Here is a 23,037-nt window from a genome sequence, read left to right on the forward strand (position 1 = left end):
TATAAAAGCGCTGGCTTGTTATGAGATGTTTTCTCTATAAAATCGTATATTTTCCTATTCATTGATTGCCGCTTGGTTTCAAGGCTCTTCAGTGGACCTTTAATCTCACTTGTTTGAGGTATGTTTCACAAAACCAGAATGCTGAATTAATAAACAAAAATTGTTTTGTGTCACATCTGTAATTCGTTTATTCTCTATGAAGTAAAAAAAAATGGGTATGGTGATTCCATCATTTGTATATATGGGGTTGGGGTTGTACTGTATATATATTTATATCAAAGATGCACCCCTGTCCACTAGAGGGCAGTGATCAGACTCAGCGCGCCATACTCAAAGCAGAGAAGAAGTGCGCGCACGAAGCCCGCGGTTGATGCAGTTACTGGTTTTACTGGTGTGTTTCGTAAGTGAGTAGTGATTGTGTTCATGGATTTCGGGAAGGAGAGAGTGGTTGCTCTGGTGGACATGGATTGCTTCTATGTGCAAGTGGAGCAAAGACACAACCCCGAGCTCAAAAACAAACCCTGCGTGGTAGCGCAGTACAAGACATGGAAAGGCGGAGGGTGAGACATTGTTTTCTTCCGTTACGGAGCTGATGTAAACAGACATTTGATGAAGAGCGCTGAATCTGGCGAACGAAGATTGTCAGGAAGTCTGTACATTTTCTGTTGTTAACTGTATGTTCATGTAAACATATTTAAAAGTAAATAAAGAAAATAACTTTTCACGATTTAATGTTTATCCCGTTTAATCAAAAAACTATCCCAGACTTGAAAATATCCTAATCATGTGTCATTAGTTGCCTTTTGAAATAATCAATTATAATGTTTTGAATATTTATTGGAAAAGTGTGTGAAAAAGTGTGTTATATGGTGGGATAATACTGAATTAACATATTTCTGCAGTCATATAAAATAGTTATATATCTTAGCTCAGCTCTTTTAAACTGTTTGATCACTTTCTAGGATTACTATTATGCATTAAAAAGCCTTACTCAAGACTGATAGGAATACTGAGATAAAATACAAAAAAAATATAGTCATCAACATGTTTCAAAATCGTTACTTTATTGTAACATATATTGTTATATTAGTGCTACCATTGTAATGTTATTGTAACATTAGAACTTCTGATTCAATGCAATATTTTGTCATTGCAACATTTTAGTGCAATCTTCACTGACAGTTGCATTGGATTTAAATTGCATTCCTAAGTTCACTTTTCATCAGTCACAACTGTGGCCATCAACATGTTTACTCATCCTGTGACCACAACACTCAACAAAACTAAATACATATGAGAATATATATATTAATACTAGACACCTTAAATAGAATGTGTACTAAAAATGTCGTATCTTTATGTTAACATACTTTACTAGCCTTATGTTTTGAAGCTTTGATGCAGCCTTCATCATCTCATGGTGCAAACAGGAAATAAACTGCTCTAGTCATGTGACAATGTGCACTAATCATGTGAGACTGCACATACCTAATTGAGACCCTTTATTTTTTTCCATATTTGCAGGACGTGTACTAAACATCACTCAGCTTTTAAAATCAAAACCTTTTTTTACGGTCGCTTTATTAAACTAATGAGCACGATTGATCTTCTAAAATGTCCCTGTTAAACCCCAGTGATGTGTTTTGTTAGCATTATAGCAGTGAGTTATGAGGCCAGAGCTCATGGTGTGACCAGGAACATGTGGGCAGATGATGCCAGGAAGCTCTGTCCTGATCTACAGGTGGCACGAGTCAGAGAGGCTCATGGGAAGGCTGATCTCACCATGTAAGTGCACCTTTCTTCTTTTTGTGCCAGAATTAGGAATAGAAGCATTCTTAAAATGCATGGGTCAATTTAGAAGTGTACTCTTCCTATTTATGTTGCTTTCATATGTTTTTACAAACAGATGTTTTTAATTTAATGACTAATGCTAATATGTCTTTCGTAGACTATGTGTCTTTCATTAAAGAAATAATTCAGCTAAAAATGAACATTTGCAACGTTTGAAAATGTCCTCACCCTCAGGTCATTCAAGATGAGTTTGTTTCTTCATCGGATTTGAAGAAACGTAGCAGTTCATCACTTGTTCACCAATGGATTCATGCAGTGAATGGGTGCCGTCAGAACGCCCAAAACAGCTGATAAAAACATCACAATAATACACAAGTTATCCACACTACTCCAGTCCATCTGTTAACATCTTAAGAAGACAAAAGCTGAAACAAATCCATCATTAAGACTTTTTTTTTTTAATCTAAGATACAAGTCCGTAATCCATAATAACGCTTCCTCCAGTGAAAAAGTGGTCTGGTCTGAATCAGGAGAGAAATCTAAACAGATCAAGCACCGTTTAGAAGCCAAAACAGCTCTAAATAAATAATATGTGGGTGGATTTTGATTAGAGAGTGGTATTATGGATCATGGACTCTTAATTTTAAACAGAAATGACAGATTAAAGTGGATTTGTTTTTTACAAACTCGCAACTTTTGTCTTTATTATGGCTGCCACTAATGACTATTTTTATATCAATTAATCTGTTGACTAATTTATAGATTAATCGAAACGACAAATTTTTTCCCCCACAAAAAAATCAACAATTTTACTTAAGAACATTTTATTTGAATAAAATCAATTAATTGCAGGTGTTTTTGATTAGTAAATTTTAATGAACCATTAAAATGGAATCCAGAAAAGTAATGGAAAAGAATTTGGTAAAACTGTAAAACTCAATTAATTAGACAGGCTTTTTAATAATAATAAAAAAATTAACCATTAAAACAGAGTATAGAAAAATAAAAATGGATTTCATTAGGCCCTATGATTATAATTAGGCTTTTTTTGTGATAATAAAAATGTAGATGTAAGTGAACAATAGCCTTTAAAATGACTTGGAATACATATATGACAGCACTGATGCAATAATAATTAGTTCAAATAAAAAACAAAAGCACGAAATCATATAGGTTTATTGCACAAAACTGTTGAAATAATATATTATAAAAAACAACAGAGCTCATGTACATTACGACAAAGGCCTGCAGATTGTTTTTACACTTCACTGCACGATCTAATCCATGTTTAATATTAACTAAACAACATTTAAGTCAAATGTCCACTTAATCTTATCTTATTTGGCCATATGTTACCACAGAAATGCTATAGCCACAGTAATTTAATAAATATGTGGACATCAAAACGTGTAAACTCAGAGTGAGGGTTTAAACTTTTATTTTGAAATCGCGATCACTTGAGTTTTGCATAGGTGTATGAATGATTTACCTTACAAATCTTTTGAAATGGCACATGTTGCATTCCTAGATGAATGGTATAATAAACCCAAAACTCACAACAACATGCAGAGAGTTTGAGACGCTCTACACACACAAATGATTACAGTTCCTGTGAAACCAACATGCGTGTACATAATTGATGCAAATATAAAAAACCTGCATGGCATATATTTATTTAACTTGTAGTGTTTGTGAATTCACAATTATGCTTAATTATGATTTGTAAATGGGTTTAACATATAACGCAGCCTTGAAAAGCAGTCTAATAATGCGTTTCATGGATTCTCTTCTGTTTTACGGTATTTACTTGCGGTATTTTACCGGTTAGTCGACACGGGCAAAATGAAATTGAGGATTTTTTTTTTTTTTAAATCAAATTCAAATCGCGACAGCCCTAGTTTTTATCAGCTGTTTGGACTCTCATTCTGACGGCACCCATTCACTGCAGAGGATCCATTTGTGAGCAAGTGATGGAGTGACACATTTCTCCAAATCTGATGAAGAAACAAACTCTTCTCTTGATCCTGAAAATGAGCGAATGTTTATTTTTGGTGGAACTACTCCATTAATTGCATTAGTTTTTTTGGGTTGAATGGTTTTTCGCTGTTGGACTCAGTTACAGGGAGGCCAGCGTGGAGGTGATCGAGGTGATGTCCCGCTTCGCTGTCATAGAGAGAGCAAGTATCGACGAGGCGTACGTGGACCTCACCGCCAGCGTGCAGGACAGACTGAAGCACATGACCGTCCAGGACATTACGCAGCACCAGCTGAGAAGCACCTACATTCAAGGCTTTCCACAAAGCAGCAGCAGTGATCAGAGTGAGAATGCGCTGCTTGATAAAGGTGTGTTTGACAGCTTGTTTTCATTGAAGCATACTCTTAAGGAAGCCAGTGTTGAGCGCTGTGTTGATGTCTGTGCAGAGGAGCGGCGGCTCAAAGGCCTGCAGCAGTGGCTGGAGTGTCTGTCCTCCAGCGATCAGTCCTCCTGTGCGGAGTTGCGTCTGACGGTCGGTGCTTTGATCGTGGAAGAGATGAGGGCCGCTGTGGAGGAGAACACTGGATTTCGCTGCTCTGCCGGCGTCTCACACAACAAGGTCTGCTGGGTGGAAACCACAAACAGCATTTTACACTTCTCATTAGGGATGCAGCAAACATGTGGGCAGTGTGGAAGCATTTAAAGGTGCCATAGAATGCATTGATGCAATATTTTAAATTATTCTCTGATATCTACAAAAGGGTATATGGCATAGGAAAGGGCAACAATTCTCCATAAACGGTTTTACAGGTCCATTTACAACCCTAGGATTTGTCCCTAGAATGAAATGCTCTGTTATTGCCTTATTTGGAAGGTTCATGAATAATAATGATGAGCTCTGCTCTGATTGGCTGTTTCACAGAGCGGCTCATATCAGTAGCTCGCACATGGAGGAAAATATATGTTTAATCACAGAGCCCAAGCTATTAATATGCGGGTCGTTGAAACTGCCGTTTTAGATGCATGATCACTTTACTTTCACTTTTGAGATTAGCAATTGCACATGTGCACTCTGTGTAACGTTATACTACAGCGGCAGTACTTACTAGGCTTGCCACGATAGACAGTGTTGACGGTGTTACCGGTTTTAAGACACAACACCGGTGACATCACTTTCCACCGTCCCCATTTTTTTTTTTTTTTTATTATTTGTTTTTTTATTAAATATTTATTTGAATTAAATGGAAAATATAATTCTAAATAAATAATTTAAGATGAGAGCATGCACTATAATTAAAAACTGAACATAGCTACAATGCGTCATATTTCGTTTATCACTTGAGGAGAACGAGCCTTAAACCATTAGTAAATACACTACAGAACGTTATGTTGTCTAATAGACAAACAAATTGTATTTATTCTGACAGCGCTGCATGAGCTTCTTAGCCAGGGCTCAAAGATATTGGAATTACCTAAGATTAATGAATGTTTAGAAGAGTTTTTCATTGGCAGTTTATGTTATGTGTATAGCCTATTAAGTCTAAATATTTAAGTATTTGACGCTGTGATGAACACCATAGCAAATACGTGACACTTTTTGGAAACTGAAAGCTGTTTTGTTTCCGGGGTAACGGCTGCATTATGTTTAGCGCCATCTGAGCTCTTGCTTGGTGAACTTCCACTGGTATTTTCAATCATAATTGTGTTATTTTTTTTTGTTTATAGGTGTTAGCCAAACTAGCATGTGGTTTAAACAAGCCCAATCGCCAAACAGTTGTGCCGCTGGGATCCGTTCCAGAACTCTTCAGCACCCTCCCCATTGGTAAAATGTAAGTAGATCACCTGTACTATGATTTTATACTTGATTCCCATAGTATCCCATAACAGTGAAGATGGACCTTAAATGCATGTGTGGTTGATCTTCAGTCGTAATCTGGGAGGGAAGCTGGGGACGTCCATAACGGAGACTCTGGGAGTGGAAAACATCGGAGAGCTCACTCAGTTCAGCAAGGTCCAGCTGGAGCAGCACTTCGGAGAAAAGACTGGGTGAGGACCAGCAATTCAGGCCTGAAAAATTCATGTAAATCAATACAATCTTAAAGGGGTCATCGGATGCCTATTTGTTGATATAATAGTTTATATGTTTCTTCAGGGTCTTAATGAAAAGTCTGTAACATACTTTTGTTAAAATTTCACAATGGTAGTGGGGGCAAGCACTGAAGGTGCGTAGGCACCTATTGTATCCATTGGGGCTCTTATTCTTCTTCTTCCGTTTCTTTCGCTTGCGGGAAAGTTGTGAAATTTGGCACACTGATAAAGGATGGTCTCAACATTAACCATAGCAAATTTGTAGTCTCTAACTCAATCTCTCTAGCACCACCACTCTCTATTTTACGAACACATTGATGTATTGTTACAAAACTTGTTATGGGTCATCAGCACAATACCCTCAAGGAGCCTAAGAAGTTTTGAGCCAGCGCCACCTAGTGGTAAAATCAAATATTCACATGCATATAGTCACTGTTTTAGACTCCTGAATACTTGCCGAGTCCAGCGATACCAAACATGCCAGGTTTTAGCTTTTAGTTTGTGCAACATTGCATTTGAGCGCTTCAAAAATATTTGCCAGTATTTAAGAAACCGTTACTCCTATCGACATGAAACCACCGTAGGAAATTTAGAACCATAGCAATGCCAAATTGCCAAAATGTTGATAGTAAGTGGTAAAAAATGCAAACAAAGTCAGCCATCTTTTAATTTTTTTTTCTCTTCTCATATATAAAAATGTCTATAACTCCAAAACAAAATGAGATATTTTCACCAAATTTAACACACATATGTATGAGCACACTCTAAGGACACATACAAACTTTGGGGGATTGTGCCTCTTGGTGGCGCTATAATTGAACAAACCATGAAATTGCAATCTACTATGTACAATCTAAGTATTATGATAGAAAATGCTACATTTTACAAATGCATTGGTGTACCATTATGAAACTTGGTATGTACCATCAGAACAAGACCTGAAAGTACTCAAAAAGGTTTGAGACAGTCATGCTGAGAACAGTGATACCAATGTTACCATAGTCAGCTTCCTGTCCGCCATTTTGATTTTCTTTAAAAACCTACTTTTTCGAACTCCTCCTCCTCGACCGATGGTCCAATTTTCACCAAAATCGAATCATATCATCTTCAGACCATGCTGACAAAGGTATGGATTTTGGGTTGTTGTACATACACTGCCAACACACATTTATGTTTAAACAACATGCAAAAGTGAATTTTTCATCCGATGACCCCTTTAAAAAGTCATGGAAATTAAATTTATCTTTTTCCAGCTACGCTTAGGTAAAATTGCTCATTTCATCTCTGCTCCTCAGGTCGTGGCTGTACGACTTGTGCCGAGGGATCGAATTTGATCCTGTAAAGCCTCGACAGCTCCCCAAATCCATTGGCTGCAGCAAGAACTTTCCAGGAAAAACCTCTTTGGCTACAAAACAGCAGGTATGTGGCAGTTTTGTGATTGGTGTCATCACAGATTAGGGCTGGGGAAATATATTGATGCATTGCGAATCGAGAAATAATTCTGCATCGATTCTGAGATTGTCTGAATGCATCGCAAACTTAGTTTTGAACAGCGGATACACATGAAAACCTAAAATAACAATTTGTAAAATGCAAAAAGGTTTTACAAGCCTTCTTTTATGACACAAGGTAAAATTACATGATTCAGCTGAACGCATAAGCCCTCTATTTATCACTCTTCTTCATGAGCATTTGAGTGTGCGGATAACAACTATATTAGAGTACCATCTGCTGTTGAAATCTAAGCTCAGAATCCATTCCAGAGAGAACTGCGATGCATTCGAAGATCTCAGAATTGGTCCATGAATTGATTTATCATTGCAGCTGTATCACAGATGTGTCTCTTGATGCTCTTGCTCTGATGTAACTCACTCTCTTGTGCAGGTGCAGCACTGGCTACATCAACTGGCCCTCGAGTTACAGGAAAGACTGAACAAAGACAAGGAAATGGTGAGTTTGTTGTTTGTGAAGTAATGCTGGTTTAGGAAATAAATAAATAGTTCTGACTGAATGAGCCACATTTGGAAGTTTAAAATATCTGTGACAAGATGATTAATGCATGCTTATGACCACACTTTCTATATTAATGCAGCAAGTTTCAGTGTTGAAATGAAAGTGTTTCAGAGGGCATTTACACCTGGTCTTTTCACGACGAATAGATATCCGATCAGAGAAAACGCATGAAGTGACCGGGTGTAAGCAAAGTACCCCGTGGGCGAAAGCCAAAATAAGTAAATGCTATTTTTATAGTAAAATATTAGTTAATTTTAAATTGTATTTGTGGGAAATATATATATATATATATATCAATTTTGTTTCCAATAAATCTTTTGAAAAATGCAACCACCAAAAAATTTAAAAATGGCTCTTCGGTGAAAAAAGGTTCCCGACCCCTGCCTTATACACAGAGGCATTGTCATGTTAGAATTAGTCTCGCGTAGCCAGACCTTCAGACCTTTCATTGACCAAGTCCCGCCCATAAGACCGTTTGATCGACATGTCAAACAACCAATCACAGTTCATTTCGTTCAGCGTCACGTTTCAGTGTGTAGAAATGCCCCCACAACAACAGACTGGTGTGCAACAACTCAGTCATTGAAATAACCAGCATTGAAAGATAACGAAGAAGAGGGAGAACAGGCAGTAAGTCAGTAATTTGTTCGCGAACGTCACAAATGTGTTTAACAACAATGCTGTCTGCATAAGCACATTTTAGCAAGACGCCGAGTAAATCAGTCTGCGCTTTGTTTCCTCGACGGACCGAAAATAAACGGGACACTCGCGTCTTCCGGAAATCCGGTCAAATTCAACTAATCAGATGACGACTTCGACATTCCTGAAGTGTTTCCAGTTAAAGGAGAACTCCGGTGTGATATTGACCTAAAGTGTATAGAATCATGATACCGAGTGTGAGAGTACCTTGCATATCTCATCTCGGTTTGTGTCCAGCTGTCCGAAATCTGGGGTCAGTTAGCCGATGCTCACAACAGGTTGTCAATGAGAGTCAACAGGGCATCGGAATAGCCATGTAAATAAATCACTGTTTTACGCCATTTACGAGGCACAAAGTAGCTCCACACTTCATTGGTAGACTTCCAAGGGCCCTGACATTTAAAACGAGACATTGAGAACTCAGAAAAAGCACCGGTAGTTTATTTACAAGTAGATTTATACAGACATGTTCCACCAGGAACAGACCGGTCGCCGCCATCTTAAATGTAGTCACGATAAGTCGAGTGTCGAGCACGAAGGAAACTACAACCTGATAAGTTGATAACCTGATAAATTCCTTGGTGCTCGACACTCGACTTATCGTGACTAAGTTCAGGATGGCGGCGACCGGAATTTCTTTCCCAGGTACTGTCTGTATAAATCTTCTTGTAAATAAACTACCGGTGCTTTTTCTGAGTTCTCAATATCTCGTTTTAAATGTCAGGGCCCTTGGAAGTCTACCAATGAAGTGTGGAGCTACTTTGTGCCTCGTAAATGGCGTAAAACAGTGATTTATTTACATGGCTATTCCGATGCCCTATGGACTCTCATTGACAACCTGTTGTGAGCATCGGCTAACTGACCCCAGATTTCGGACAGCTGGACACAAACCGAGATGAAATATGCAAGGTACGTTCACACTCGGTATCATGATTCAATACACTTTAGGTCAAAATCACACCGGAGTTCTCCTTTAAGCGTACCATATGCATCAGACGTTTAGCCAACGTTCTGTGGGCGTGACGTCTGAGGCTGAGACTATGTTAGAATTGATAGGGTCCTTTCTGTACTGTTGCTATAAAATTAGAAGCACACAATTCCCTAGAATATCATTATATGCTTAAACATTAAGATTTTAGTGACTGTTTGATTAACTGAAGCGCTGATTCATTCATCATAGGATCTTATATTTCGAGTTGCAGTGAGTGTCAGGCATCTGAAAGTGAGTTTTGATTTGAGTAACTTGTAGGTCTGTGCTGCTGGAGGCACAAACTGTTTCAGATGAACTGCTCCATCTAGCGATTTGTGATATGGACATCACTGATATCACATGATGTGATATTTTTTCTCTCCATATGTGATGTTTATTTGTTGTTTTGTTTACAGAATGGGCGGGTGGCCAGACAGCTGACGGTGGGTGTCCGGCAGGCTGGAGATCAGAGTTTTTCTCGCTGCTGTGCTCTTGTTCGATATGATGCTGTGAAGATCACATCAGACAGCCTGGCCATCATCAAGAGCCTCAACACTGCAGGAAACCACCAGGAGGCATGGTAAGTATGAGTGACGAACAGCCAATGTCCGATCTAGATCAAAATAATCAGGCAACTAGAATTCCATTAAAATAATAATTTTACTATTTAAAGTTTGTTTTTGTAATTAAGTGATATTAAAAATGCTCAATTTGAATTCTATTCAAATGCTTGTTGATGAGAGATTTACAAGCCTTGTTTGTCGGCCAAAAGTAGTTTAACCCTTAAATGCATGACTGTTTTGCCAATCACTATTACATATTTGGGTCTTTAGAGACCCGGACCTATTTATCAAGCACAGATAGATCTCTAACTGCTGTAATAGCAAAAAACTCTCTTGATATTTTAAGAACCATTACAAAATAATAAAATAAAGCAAATTTCGTTTCTTTTTGAAACTTCAATTTGAGCAGATGATTTTACCATCGCCGTCATCCTCAGAACGCACTTTTAAGGTATATTCAGCATCTGGCTCATATTCGCGATCTCAAACATATTTGCAAAACTATTGTTTTCATTGACTTTAAAATCATTATTTTGACACTGGCAGCTTATTCACCACATCCACCATCAAATAACAGTGGCATTTATATTTTATTGCATAGAGTAATTGCTCTGCAGTAAAGCCATTCAAATGGATTCAAATTTTGCTGATGATTTTCTTTTGTTCTACGCCTGCGATAATAATGTCGTGATGTTTCACTCATAACTGTCTATTAAACAGTGCCATCTAAGGACTAAAGGTGAATTGCATGTATTTAGTCATCCGATATTTACATATTTTTGTGCACTTTTTACAAAAAAGTAATCATAAAACAGACTCGTTTTTTCTCGTTTTATTGTTCGTAATGAATAGATTCAGAAATACTAAGAAATCTGATGCCAAACGTACAAAAATGAAGGAGGGAGAGGGTAGTAAATGACGTTCCTGGTCACTAAAGACCTGACGTATGCATTTAAGGGTTAAGCAAAAACATTTATTTGAAGTCTGAGATTGTAATATTTAATTTAACATCACATTTGCATGTTCATGGTTCTCTGCTGTTGGTTAGTGGTCATGTGACATAGAAACAAAATCTTGTTTTAGAAATTAGGGGCCAAGCATCAAAGATGTGAAGGTACCTATTAGGGCTGGGTATTGTGACCAATTTGGCAATTCGATTCGATTCTTATTTTTATGGTTTCGATTCGATTTCGATTCGATTCGATATCGATTAGCTATCAATATTTCATTTAAAATGTTAGTTTTGCAGACATGGGATCCATATTTTGATATAAATGCTGGTAACTGAAACTCTCCTACTTAAGTTTATTACTGAAATACACATCTACATTAATAATAGGGTGCACACAGTTGTTTATTTTAAACAACTTTTATTTTAAATGCACATTGTAACAAGAAGTCATAAATATGTGCATCCATTGTACACCATGTAAACAAACTGCAAAATACACATCACTCTAAAAAAATAAAAAGACTGTAAATGTGCAACAGTAAAATCTATTAAGAAATTCAAACATGTTTAAGAAATAAAACATTTTTCTAAATTCAAAACATTCAAAACAGGCCCATCATAAAGCCCTTGTCTGCGTATACAAAACATTATAACTGTTCATAAAACTAACAGTTCTTAACTACAGCCTAATAATTTTTGATCACCAGATTTTTCTGCAAAAAAAAAAGCAGCTGATCAACATGTTCTGATCTGATCTAAGGCAGCTCCTTTGCGCTGTGATTAGATCACTAGCGGTTGACAACTCTCTCAGCAGGAACACTAGTGACACCTTCAGGACGAGAGGTGAATATTCATATCCTCTTACGTGAAGCACGTGCATTAAGAATCGATTCGGGGATTTCCCGAATCGATATCGTTGCGTTAAACTGAAGATCGATTAAAATCGGAGAATCGATATTTTTTACCCAGCCCTAGTACCTATTGTACCTGTTGGCGTTCCTATTATTCTTCTTCTTGTGTTTCAGTTTCTTCCGCTGTTGAGTCTATGGCAGCCTATAGAACCGTTTGCGGGAAAGTTGTGTAATTTGGCACACAGATAGAGAAGAGTCACCACAGCAAATTTGAAATCTTTACTGTCAGATCTAGAAGAAAGTTTTTTTTTTTTTCTTTCTTAATCCTTGGCGTATACTGAGTCAAATGAACAACAAAATTAAAATTTATATGGTTTAGTTTTTTCGATATATTTAAAAGTAAAAAAAAAAAAATTAAAAACTACTTTTTCAAATTTGTCCTAGCTGGTTTGTCTGGTTTTCACCAAATTGGCTCAGAACATCTTCAGACCATGCTGGAAAAAATGTAACGAATTCAAGTTCATTAGTCAAACTATTCTTAAAAGATGCACAAATTAAAAGAAGAACACACAAAAATGGATGTGAGGCTATATCGCCGTAATGGTTTGGCGTTCAAACTTGGTGTTTGTTATAATAAACATAACCTGAGGCTAAGGCAGTTTCATTGCAGTGCCACCTAGTGGTCAGGAGATGTGAAAATGGATATTTTTGCTTATGACTTCTGAATGGTGTGGCAAAAAATCACGAAACGGGTCTCATTAGATTTTGAACCTTTTATGAACGCATTGGTGTATCATTATGAAACTTGGTATGTGTCTTCGGCACCATGCTTTGAGAGTGCTCAAAAAGTTTGGAGGCAGTGAAATGAAATAAAATTTTGATTAAATTGGCCTATTTCAATGAACCTGCTCTGAGTGTATTCTTTGGGTCATGCTAAGAACATAGTTACCAGTTTTGCCACAATCAGCTGAACTTCCTGAACTCCTCCTAGACCGTTGGTCCGATTTTCACTAAATTTGACTCGGATCATCTTCAGAGCATGCTGCCAAAAAGTTTTTGTGGCAAAATACGAAATGGTTTTCGATTAACGAATCAACAAATTTGCTGGGAAGATGCCAAACTGCATCTGAGGCGGTATCTCTGCAAAGCTTTGACATTTTGACACCAGACTTTGCATGTGCAATTGTCACCTCACACTGACCACAGCACATCAATTTGGTAACAGCGCCACCTGTTGGTCGAATGTGATAAACCAAACTGCATCTGAGGATGTATCTCTGCAAAGCTTTAAAATATTCAGGGTGACCGCGGGTCCTTAAAAAGTTCTAATGTCTTAAATAGCGTTTTCCTAATAAAAGGCCATAAAAAGTGATCAAATGTCTTAAATTCAGATTCGATGGGTCTTAAATATTTTTGGTCACATTATCACTAAAATATCTTCAGTCTGATGGACCTAATGGCTGTTTACAATCATTGGACAGACCGAAGATGTTTTTTTCCCCCCGCAGTGATTACTGCGTCATCATCAGACAGAATCGCATTAGCAGAATACAGGTCCAACTACCTTTTTTTTGTATATAATGTTCTCAATAGGGATGCTCATTTCGGTTAATTTTCCTGACCGACAACCGCTGCTCGTTATCCGAACATTAACCGTTAACTGATAAAATTAGAATAATAAATTAGTTTAAAATAAAAATAAAATGCACGAGTATCTGTGATGATACATTAAAAATACAAGCAAATGTTTTATTTTAACGTGCAAACAGCAGCATACAGAGCAACAACAAAAACTGTATTGACATATACTTAAATTATCACGCATCAGCAGCGGTTCTGAGAACAGAGAAAATCTGAATGAAAAAAAAAAGAATAATATAAATAGGCCTACACTAAATATGTATAAATTAAATAACTACCTAATTAAGATGACAAAACTAAAACACACTGAATCCTTTTATGCGCTTTGAAGAACTGTACCGGTCTTATTCTTCTCGTCGGACATAAAAATATATAGCAGGCCAGCCAATACCTCAGTGTGCCTAGTTTTTAACATGTCCACATGCTGTACGGATAGGCAGGACCGCTGCCTGTTAACTTTTAGATCCGCGAAAAAAAACACCATCACATAAACCCTTTCAATTTGCGGTTCGGGACTTCCATCCACTGTCATATGCGTGAGGAGAAGCGCGTGTTTTACAGCGTTCAGCAATAGCCAATCACAGACATGTATGTTGATTTGATTATCACTGTGGCCAATCAGAGGAGGCTATGTTACAATCCACTCACCAACCAAAGTGCCGATTTCAGTTTTGCTGAAACTACACTTTCGCGAACTCTCTTATTAAAACAAAGAAAGTGTTGGCATTATATAAATAAGAGATTAATTGTGCAGTGTAAAGGTTATTTTATTACTTTTTAATAAGTTTATGAGATTGCGATGAACTACTCTAGGATGAGTGATAGCTTTCCAGTGATTGCACACTTTCTAGACTATAATTCATTCAGAATTTGAATACATTCACTCACGGATTCACTCTCTGATAACCCAATAACGCCACTTGCCATTGAGTTGCATATACTACATCAGTTTACTAAGTAAAGGTGAAGCAAAATATGTCTGTACAGCCACACTGCACGTGTCGACATGCGCACGTGAGTAAACAGATAACTTACAAATAGCATTATTTCTTTCAGCATGCAGCAAATGTAAAAAAAAAAAGAATAGAAAAAAACCCTTTTAAACCGTTTAACTGATTAAAATTCTTACTGTCGGTTAACGGTTAAACGGTCAATATGAGCATCCCTAGTTCTCAACAATTAAAATAATAAATATAGGTAGCACCAGCCTTCCAGCTAGTTTAAAATGTAGTTTTTTTTACTTGCCTGACCAGACAAAAAGCCTGATTAAAACTTAAGTGACAAAAAAATAACCAGCAAGGTATTAAATCTCAAGAATCATTTCTTGTGATTTTAATACATGCGATGTAAACAGTGATTGATAATGGATAGTGCATTTCTGGTATCAAGGTCGCGCTGCCTGTCTCTTTGTGAGAGACTTCAAAACAGCACACATAAAGAAACACAGAGGTGAAATCTCAAAATGTGTAGTTTATTTATAACATAATATGGTTCGGTAACATACCAAGGGAGCTATTTTGCTGAATATTCTCATGATTTCAAATGTTACATTGATTTTAGTTCAATAAACGTGTAGTTAGTCAAGTAGTTAAGTTACTTAGATTTTAGACACAATATTTACTGTTTTGTTCTGTTTCACCAACAAAAATAGTTCAATATTTTATATAGATATACAATATTGATAATGAGTGTGGTTGAATCATTCGCTTTTCATGAACTCACAAACGCTTGCATTTGCTTCACAAACCCTAAGAACCGAACCAAATCAGCATTGAGCTGACTCGAGCTAAATAACACTATTGTCTTCTGCAGAGCTGCTTAATCGTGGAATTAAACTTGTTTCATAATTGATGAACTTAACACAGTTTATTACTGTGAAACTGCTTGGAAACAAACTGTTGTATAAACTAAAGCACTATAAAAAATAAAGGTGACCTAGTTTGGGAAATATTGCTATAAGGGAAGCAGACAGATTTTTCCTTCTAATCATAAAATGGGTGAAAAAAAATCCCATAGACTTTAAAGGAGGGACTCAAGCAGATCGTGACAGGAAGCTCTTTTGACTTGAGCATTTGCTCTTGTAGGGTTTTCCAGCACTTAAAAGCCTTACATTATCATAAACTTGATGTTCTTATAACAGCTGAGTGAGTTTCTGCTCTAAGTCTTGATCTTTTTCTGGTAGGTCTCCTGCTCTGACTTGCCTTCATCTGTCAGCCAGTAAGTTCAGTGACGTTCCTTCATCCTCATCAGGAGGAATAGCAGGCTTCCTGAGCAGTGACGCACCTTCAGCGCAGTCGCTTTTGACCTCGACGCAATCCCCCAAAACACAGCCGAGCCCTAAGAGCACAGGCGCCATCCGCTCTCTGTTTGAGAAAGCTGCTGAAAAGAAAAAACAGCTAGTGGAGGAATCGAGTAAAGATGATCATGTGTCACCCAGTCTTCCTCAGAAAGCCACTGGCATCTCCTCCTTCTTTCAAAGAAAGACTCTGGAGAAGAAGCTTCAGCAGACAGACTCGCTCTCTGATGGCAGCGGGTTAGTATCGACTGAAGACCAGAGCGATTCGGCTCAGTCTGAGGCGGCCGGCGGAGCCGATGTGTGTCTGTCTGCTCCGGCAGACGTCAGCGCGTCCAGTGAGGATCTTCACGCGTGTGAGCGCTGCGGACTGAAGGTGCTGGTCTGGGAAATGCCTGAGCACATGGACTATCATTTCGCTCTGGACTTGCAGAAGTCGTTCTCATCCTCATCCTCAGCCAACAGCGATGGGACCGTGATGGCCGGAGCAGCGCAGTCGTCCAGCGGGAAGAGCAGAACGAAGATTCAGAGCGGCCCGCAGGCTAAGAGAGCACGAGTGCAGGGAAACAGCGGCACACTGGACTCCTTCTTTAAAAAGACATGACAACGCTGCACTTTGACCAGCTTTTTATATGATTAGGTTTCGATGAGAAATATTTGTACTTTTCAGATTTAAATAATAAATGTTTTATAAATTATTATATAAAAGCCTCTTCTCCTCTTAAATAAAGGCCTTGATCTACTAAACATGGGGACATTGATTAGTCATGATTTCAGATGGCACATAAAAACGTTTATTAAAGAGGTCATAATGTGAAGAATCTTGTTTTTCTACTTTGTGATTAGTGGTGGCCGATATGGCAAAAATGTATTACAATTTTTTTTCAGAACTGTCACGATTCTTTGTCATGTTGGTTTTACTATTTTGCAAGTTGTCTGAGCAGTACGGCCAAACTAATTTCCCTGTTTCAAATCCTTACAAGGTAACAACAATAGCAGATTTTTTTGCCCAACTGGGCTTAGATAAAAAATCTTTGTCATTTTTTTAAATCTTTGTTATTATAAAAATAGGAAGAAAGATAGGCTACAAGTTACAAATACACATAATATACTAATAAAACAGATTTAAGGTACAGTAGGTGTATTTAAGAAATTGACAAATATAAAAATAAAACAGTAAATGCATAATTATACATTGACTCTTATTAAAGCAACTGTGTTAAAGTAAAGCGAGTGATTTTTCTTTGAGTTTTGTTTTATTAGCCTACCATCACCAAAAAAATGACCTTTCTGTCATCATTTACTCACAAGTTTAATTTAAACATAAAACATGTTGAGAATAAAAATTTAATTAGAATAATGTGGGTAACCAAACAGTTGCTGCCTGCTGGTCTTCAGTTACTTTCATAGTATTTATTTTTTTCCCACTATCAAAGGCAGTGGGGACCAGCTACTGTTATCCACATTCTTCAAAATGTATTCTTTTGTGTTTGGCACAAGAAAAAATATTAGAGGTTTGGGTCAACATTTGGGTGAACTGTCCCTTTAATGACACTCGGCAGCATGTTTAGTTCTGTCTCTTTAAGAGCTGCACACATCTAATATGTGACCCTGGACCACAAAACCAGTCTTAAGTCGCTGGGGTATATTTGTAGCAATAGCCAAAAATACATTGCATGGGTCAAAATTTTAGATTTTTCTTTTATGCCAAAAATCATTCAGAAATTAAGTAAAGTTCATGTTCCATGAAGATTTTTTGTAAAATTCCTACTGTAAACATATCAAAATGTAATTTTTGATTTGTAATATGCATTGTTAAGAACCTAATTTGGACAATTTTAAAGGTGATTTTCTCAGTCTTTTTGATTTTTTTGCACCCTCAGATTTCTGATTTCAAATAGATGTATCTCGGCCAAATATTGTCCTATCCTAACAAACCATACATCAATAGAAAGCTTATTTATTGAGCTTACATATGATGTATAAATCTCAGTTTTGTCAAATTTAACCTTATGACTGGTTTTGTGGTCCAGGGTCACATATATAGGCGCGCACCCGATTTTCTCTCAACTGTTTACTTTCACTTTAAACATAACCAACTGTGTTAAAGTTCTTTAGTCAAGAGCATTGAGTGATTTTTCTTTGAGTTTTGTTTTATTAGCCTACCATCACCAAATAAATGACCATTCTGTCATCATTTACTCACAAGTTTAATTTAAACATAAAACATGTTGAACATAAAAATTTATTTACAATAATGTGGGTAACCAAACAGTTGCTGGTCTTCAGTTACTTTCATAGTATTTGATTTATTTTTTTCCCACTATCAAAGGCAGTGGGGACCAGCTACTATTATCCACATTCTTCAAAATGTATTCTTTTGTGTTTGGCACAAGACAAAATAGAGGTTTGGTTCAACATTTGGGTGAACTGTCCCTTTAATGACACTCGGCAGCATGTTTAGTTCTGTCTCTTTAAGAGCTGCACACATCTAATATACAGGCGCGCACCCGATTTTCTCTCAACTGTTTACTTTCACTTTAGACATAACCAACTGTGTTTATATGTAATCCTTGTGTGTTTTTTAGCAAATACTGTAGCACCATACTACGATATTTATTCAAAAGCAGATCGTGGAGACATTTTAATCGTCCACGATCAAAAATCGTCATATAGCACACACCTAATTGTGATATTATACACTGTGTGCGTAATTATTAGGCACGCTGGTATTGTGGGCAGATTTATTTTCCAAGCACATTTGACCGGTTCCAAACCACATCAATCTTAATAACAACTTTTAATAACTATTATTCATTTTGTATTTAATTATTTATAAGTGATATATAATTGTCCATGAAGGCTGCAAGTGAAAAACAGACATTTAAAAAATGTCTGTCTTGCAGAGACAGATAAAAAAAAAAAACAGTCTATGTATTTCACAACCATTCAGAGTGTTATTCTTTAATTGAGGGTCATTTTTTAGGATTTTTTTGCCCAAGCAAAGTCTCTGAGAACCTGACACATTGCACTTCTGGAGACTCAAGGTAGGTTGCAGATCTGGAAAACGGTGGCGCTGGAGACTAAATGGTTCCTGATGGTTTCATATCTAATTCTTAACATTAATCTTCCTTTTTTTGCAATTAAAATGCATCTTTTCTCCTCCACCGTTTTTTTTTTCTGACAATGCAGACGCAACGTGTCCGGTGCTCATGCCTTAACTTTGCAAATTCCAGTATTGCATTAGTATTGCATCCTTCTCATGGGCATTTAATGGTTTTTGACTTTTCAGTCTGAGGTAAATCTCTTTTTTGGCTCATTTTATCTGTAAAAGAAAATGTGCCTAATAATTCTGCACACCTGAATATGAGGAGTTTTTCACTTCCAGCCTTCGTGGACAATTATAAATCACTTAAAAATAATTAAATACAAAATGAATAGTAGTTATTAAGATTGATGTGGTTTGGAATTGGTCAAATGTGCTTGGAATCAAAATATGACCAGAATATCAACATGCCTAATAATTATGCACACAGGTGTATATATATATATATTAGTGGTGGGCCGTTATCGGCGTTAACGTGCTGCGTTAACGTGAAACTCTTATCGCGCGATAAAAAAAATATCGCCGTTAATCTATTCTCAAATTTGGGTTGGGAGCTGGGTCTAAACTACGCAAGCTATGATGACTTTCACCTTGATAGTTTAACGCGGATGTATACCGAAGACTATAGAATATGTTCGCGCGTTTAAGGGTGCTTTCACATCTGTGGTTCGGTTCATTTGGTCCGGACCAAGGGCAACAAATGATACATTGTAGCATTTTTCTGCCGTTTTGGGTCCTTTTCACACCACACTGATTGCTCTGGTCCGAACAAGTTGAAACGAACCAAAATGCAGTCATGTGACAACATCCACATCACTCGTTGGCCAGATCGTGTCATTGAACCACTGATCTATAATAGAGAATTATATAGATCAGTGTATTGAACGTATTTTCTAAACTGTTAGGCACGTTTTTTCAATTCGCGAACGCGCCGCATCGAGGTAAAAACATCTCAACTTTTCAGGATGCTGCAAGCATAGATATGTATACATATCTATGGCTGCAAGCACACCGCAGGTCATGTGACATGAACCAACCAATCAGCTTCATCCTTTCCCTTAATAACATTGAAAGCACTGGCAAGTTGGAGGAACAGCTTATACAGGAATAAACATTTTTTAATAAATATAATAGCAGAGCTACTGCAAGCGATTTTTAATGCTGAAAATCCATTTATCCTTTGCTGAAACTTTAGCGTATTTATGGAGAGCGCAGGTCATAGTTGCTAAGCAACGGCAGACGCCACTGGAGCGCAAGCTTTCCACGCGTTTTTAGGCGCGACATGTGAACGGCACCTTAAACAATGAGAAAGATTGTGATGTTCTTGTGAGTTTTTGAAAGTTGGGACCTATATGATCATCAGACCAAATTTAGAGGGTCCGCACCTCCTCACAACTCCAAGTTTGTCCGCGAGCTGTCAAGGGGCTATGTTGCTAAAGCGCTAACTGTCAACAAATACTTGTCCTCATCCCATAATGAACAGCGCAGCAGACTACGGCAGCTGGATTAGTCCAAAAAGGTGCAGTACTTTTTGCGGTTGGGTCTGTTCAAGTTCGGTTCATGTTCTCACCATAAACGAACCGCTCCAGTGTTCGTTTGAAAGCGTACCGAGACCACCTCTTCAGGCAGGTCTCGGTACGCTTCTTTGGTCCGCTTTTGGTGCGCACTCGAGTGCGATTGCTATATTCACACCTGCCCAAACGAACCGCACCAACAGGGAAAACGAACTCTAGTGCGATTCAACCGAACTAAATAAGGCAGGTGTGAAAGCACCCTAAGTCTCCTCCGCCAAAACACAGACGGGATCGCGTAGTCCTCCATTCATAAAAACCGAATCTACTATAGCGAAATGCCACGTAAATTCGTCGTTTTTTGGATTCATAAATCAAATGTTGGTCAGTCACTTAATTCAAATCGCGATATGGACTAGTGTATGTGAAAACTGAAATGCAAAAAGACCGTTTTAATATGAATCCGATATGTTCCGTTTGCCTAGCTGTATGTATGCATTGCGGAGACGAGCTTTTACTACACGCATACTGAAACACACGTGACGCTCCCGGTAATTTTTGGCATTTTCATCTCACATGAACAGATAAACTCAATCTCCCAAACTGCTGTGAGTGTCACTTTTAACGTTTCATTTGAGAAAACTAGCATCATATCATACTGTATGACACAGAAACTTCACGGCAACCTGTCAAAATAAAAGTACGGTGTAACATGTAATGGGCTGGGTAGGTGTTGACGTTAAAAAAAAACACAATCTAATAGGTAGAAAAAATAATTTAATTGTTAGTTAGTTAGTAAACACAAGTACATCTAATTGAACATAATTTATTTTCATCAACAAATTATCATAGAACAGCTTTATGAGCTTTATGATCCATTCTCAAAGACTTTAAGTCATTATTTGGGTAGCACACATATTCTGAATGCCTTCAGCAGAATTCAAATTAGCCATTTTAATCTAGATTAATCTAGATTAATTCCAAGATTTAATCTAGATTAATCTAGATTAAAAAAATTAATCTATGCCCACCCCTAATATATATACATATTATTATATATTATATATTATTATAATTGTGTAAATATGTGCAAGTGTATCAGTGCTAACTTATTACTATTATTATTACTTTTATAGTCACCTAAAACTAAGAGTAGCTGGTCATAACCCTGGTTGTTTACGGACGGAGGGTCAGAATAAGGGTGGGGAATTGTTTTGAAAATGTGAATCTCACGTTTTGAAATAATTAATAAGCCATGGCATGCTGAAATATGTGCTCATACAGTTTCTAAGGTGTTTTGGGAGGTTGCTAGTTTGTGACAACAGCCTCTTCTAGTTATGGCTTGCAGCGAATGGGTGCCATCAGAATGAGGGTCCAAAAAAAAAAAAAAAAAAAAAAGGTTTTAAGATACCATTATAATGCTTCCCCTGGTGAAAACTTGGTCTGGTCTGAATCAGGAGAGAAATTTGCACAGATAAAGCACTGTTTCTAAGCCAAAGCAGCTCTAAACAAAAATGTGGGTAGATTTTGATGTAAAAAGACAACAGAAGATGTACTTTTTCACTGGAGGAAGTGTTATTGACTTATATTTCAGTTAAAAACATCTTAATGATGGATTTGTTTCTGCTTTTGTCTTCTTAAGATGTTAACTGGTGGACTAGAGTTTTTATCAGCTGTTTGGACTCTGACGGCACCCATTCACTGCAGCAGATCCATTGGTGAGAAAATGATGCAATGACACATTTTTACAAAACTGATAAAGAAACAAACTCAAACGTGTGAGGACACTTAGAGCAAATGTTCATATTTTTGGGATGAGCTATTCCTATAAACAGCACTTGACCAACATCCTGAATAGTTCTGGCATTGTTTACTTCACACCACTAGAGGGCAACAAATCATCACTGAAACACTTTGGTGTTCAGTTTAATGTTTTGGATAATCTGGAGGCAGTCAGGTTTAGATTTTTGATCTGTTGGTATTTGCTAGAATCCGTGATGTGTGTAAAGACGATGCCCAGAACCTCCAGCAGAAAAATAGGAATATTAAAAGATCCTTGTATTTTCCTGTAGGGACAATAGTTGTGTGATTATGTAGTAAAACAATTGTTGATTTTGTGAAGGTCTGCCAGTGATGGGCTGTTGTGCCCCTAAAGGTTTTGCACATTTTATTTATTTTTTTCTGACAGATCTGTTATACAACAATCAGAACATTTTTTTATCAACTCTCTATCTCTCTCTCTCTGTGTGTGTGTTTGGAAGCAACGATACATTCTATTTGGAATTATTTAATGACCAAAGGTCTAATTTTGTTTCATGCATGTTAAGTTATTTACATTGTTTAAGAGTTGGATTCTCATGCTATACAATGCCATAGTTTCAAAAAACGACTGGATGTATAACAGAGTATTTCTGTGCCAAACACACACTTCCGGGTTTCTTACAAGTTTTGGAAAGTTTTTTTTCGATCATGGCTCTTCCTGAAGGGTGGAACTCCTTGTATGGGCATTTCTCCCGGAAGAGCGCACCCGCGCACACATCGACCAGAGCGAGAGCAAGAGCGCACACATCAACACGCTTCATTC

The 23,037-nt window shown here is 37.4% G+C and overlaps 1 protein-coding gene across 1 annotated transcript; it reads left to right on the forward strand.

The window, feature by feature from the left end:
• The first annotated feature begins 349 nt into the window (after positions 1-349).
• Positions 350-16,583, forward strand: polh (polymerase (DNA directed), eta). The gene is made up of 10 exons (XM_073835240.1): positions 350-560; positions 1,651-1,785; positions 3,908-4,134; positions 4,213-4,385; positions 5,492-5,595; positions 5,693-5,812; positions 7,150-7,273; positions 7,739-7,804; positions 9,953-10,116; positions 15,726-16,583. Exons 1-10 carry the CDS (start codon positions 424-426, stop codon positions 16,438-16,440), a joined length of 1,965 nt encoding a protein of 654 aa, XP_073691341.1. The 5' UTR covers positions 350-423; the 3' UTR covers positions 16,441-16,583.
• The last annotated feature ends 6,454 nt before the right edge of the window (positions 16,584-23,037 follow it).

The sequence above is a fragment of the Garra rufa genome, chromosome 2, assembly GCF_049309525.1.
Source record: "Garra rufa chromosome 2, GarRuf1.0, whole genome shotgun sequence".
Lineage (NCBI taxonomy): Eukaryota > Metazoa > Chordata > Actinopteri > Cypriniformes > Cyprinidae > Garra > Garra rufa.

Excerpts from the sequence above, each read along its gene's own strand:
- polh (XM_073835240.1), top strand. The coding sequence starts at position 424 with ATGGATTTCGGGAAGGAGAGAGTGGTTGCTCTGGTGGACATGGATTGC. Across the intron at positions 5,813-7,149 it reads CACTTCGGAGAAAAGACTGG|GTCGTGGCTGTACGACTTGT; the intron begins GTGAGGACCAGC and ends TCTGCTCCTCAG. Across the intron at positions 7,805-9,952 it reads TGAACAAAGACAAGGAAATG|AATGGGCGGGTGGCCAGACA; the intron begins GTGAGTTTGTTG and ends TTTTGTTTACAG.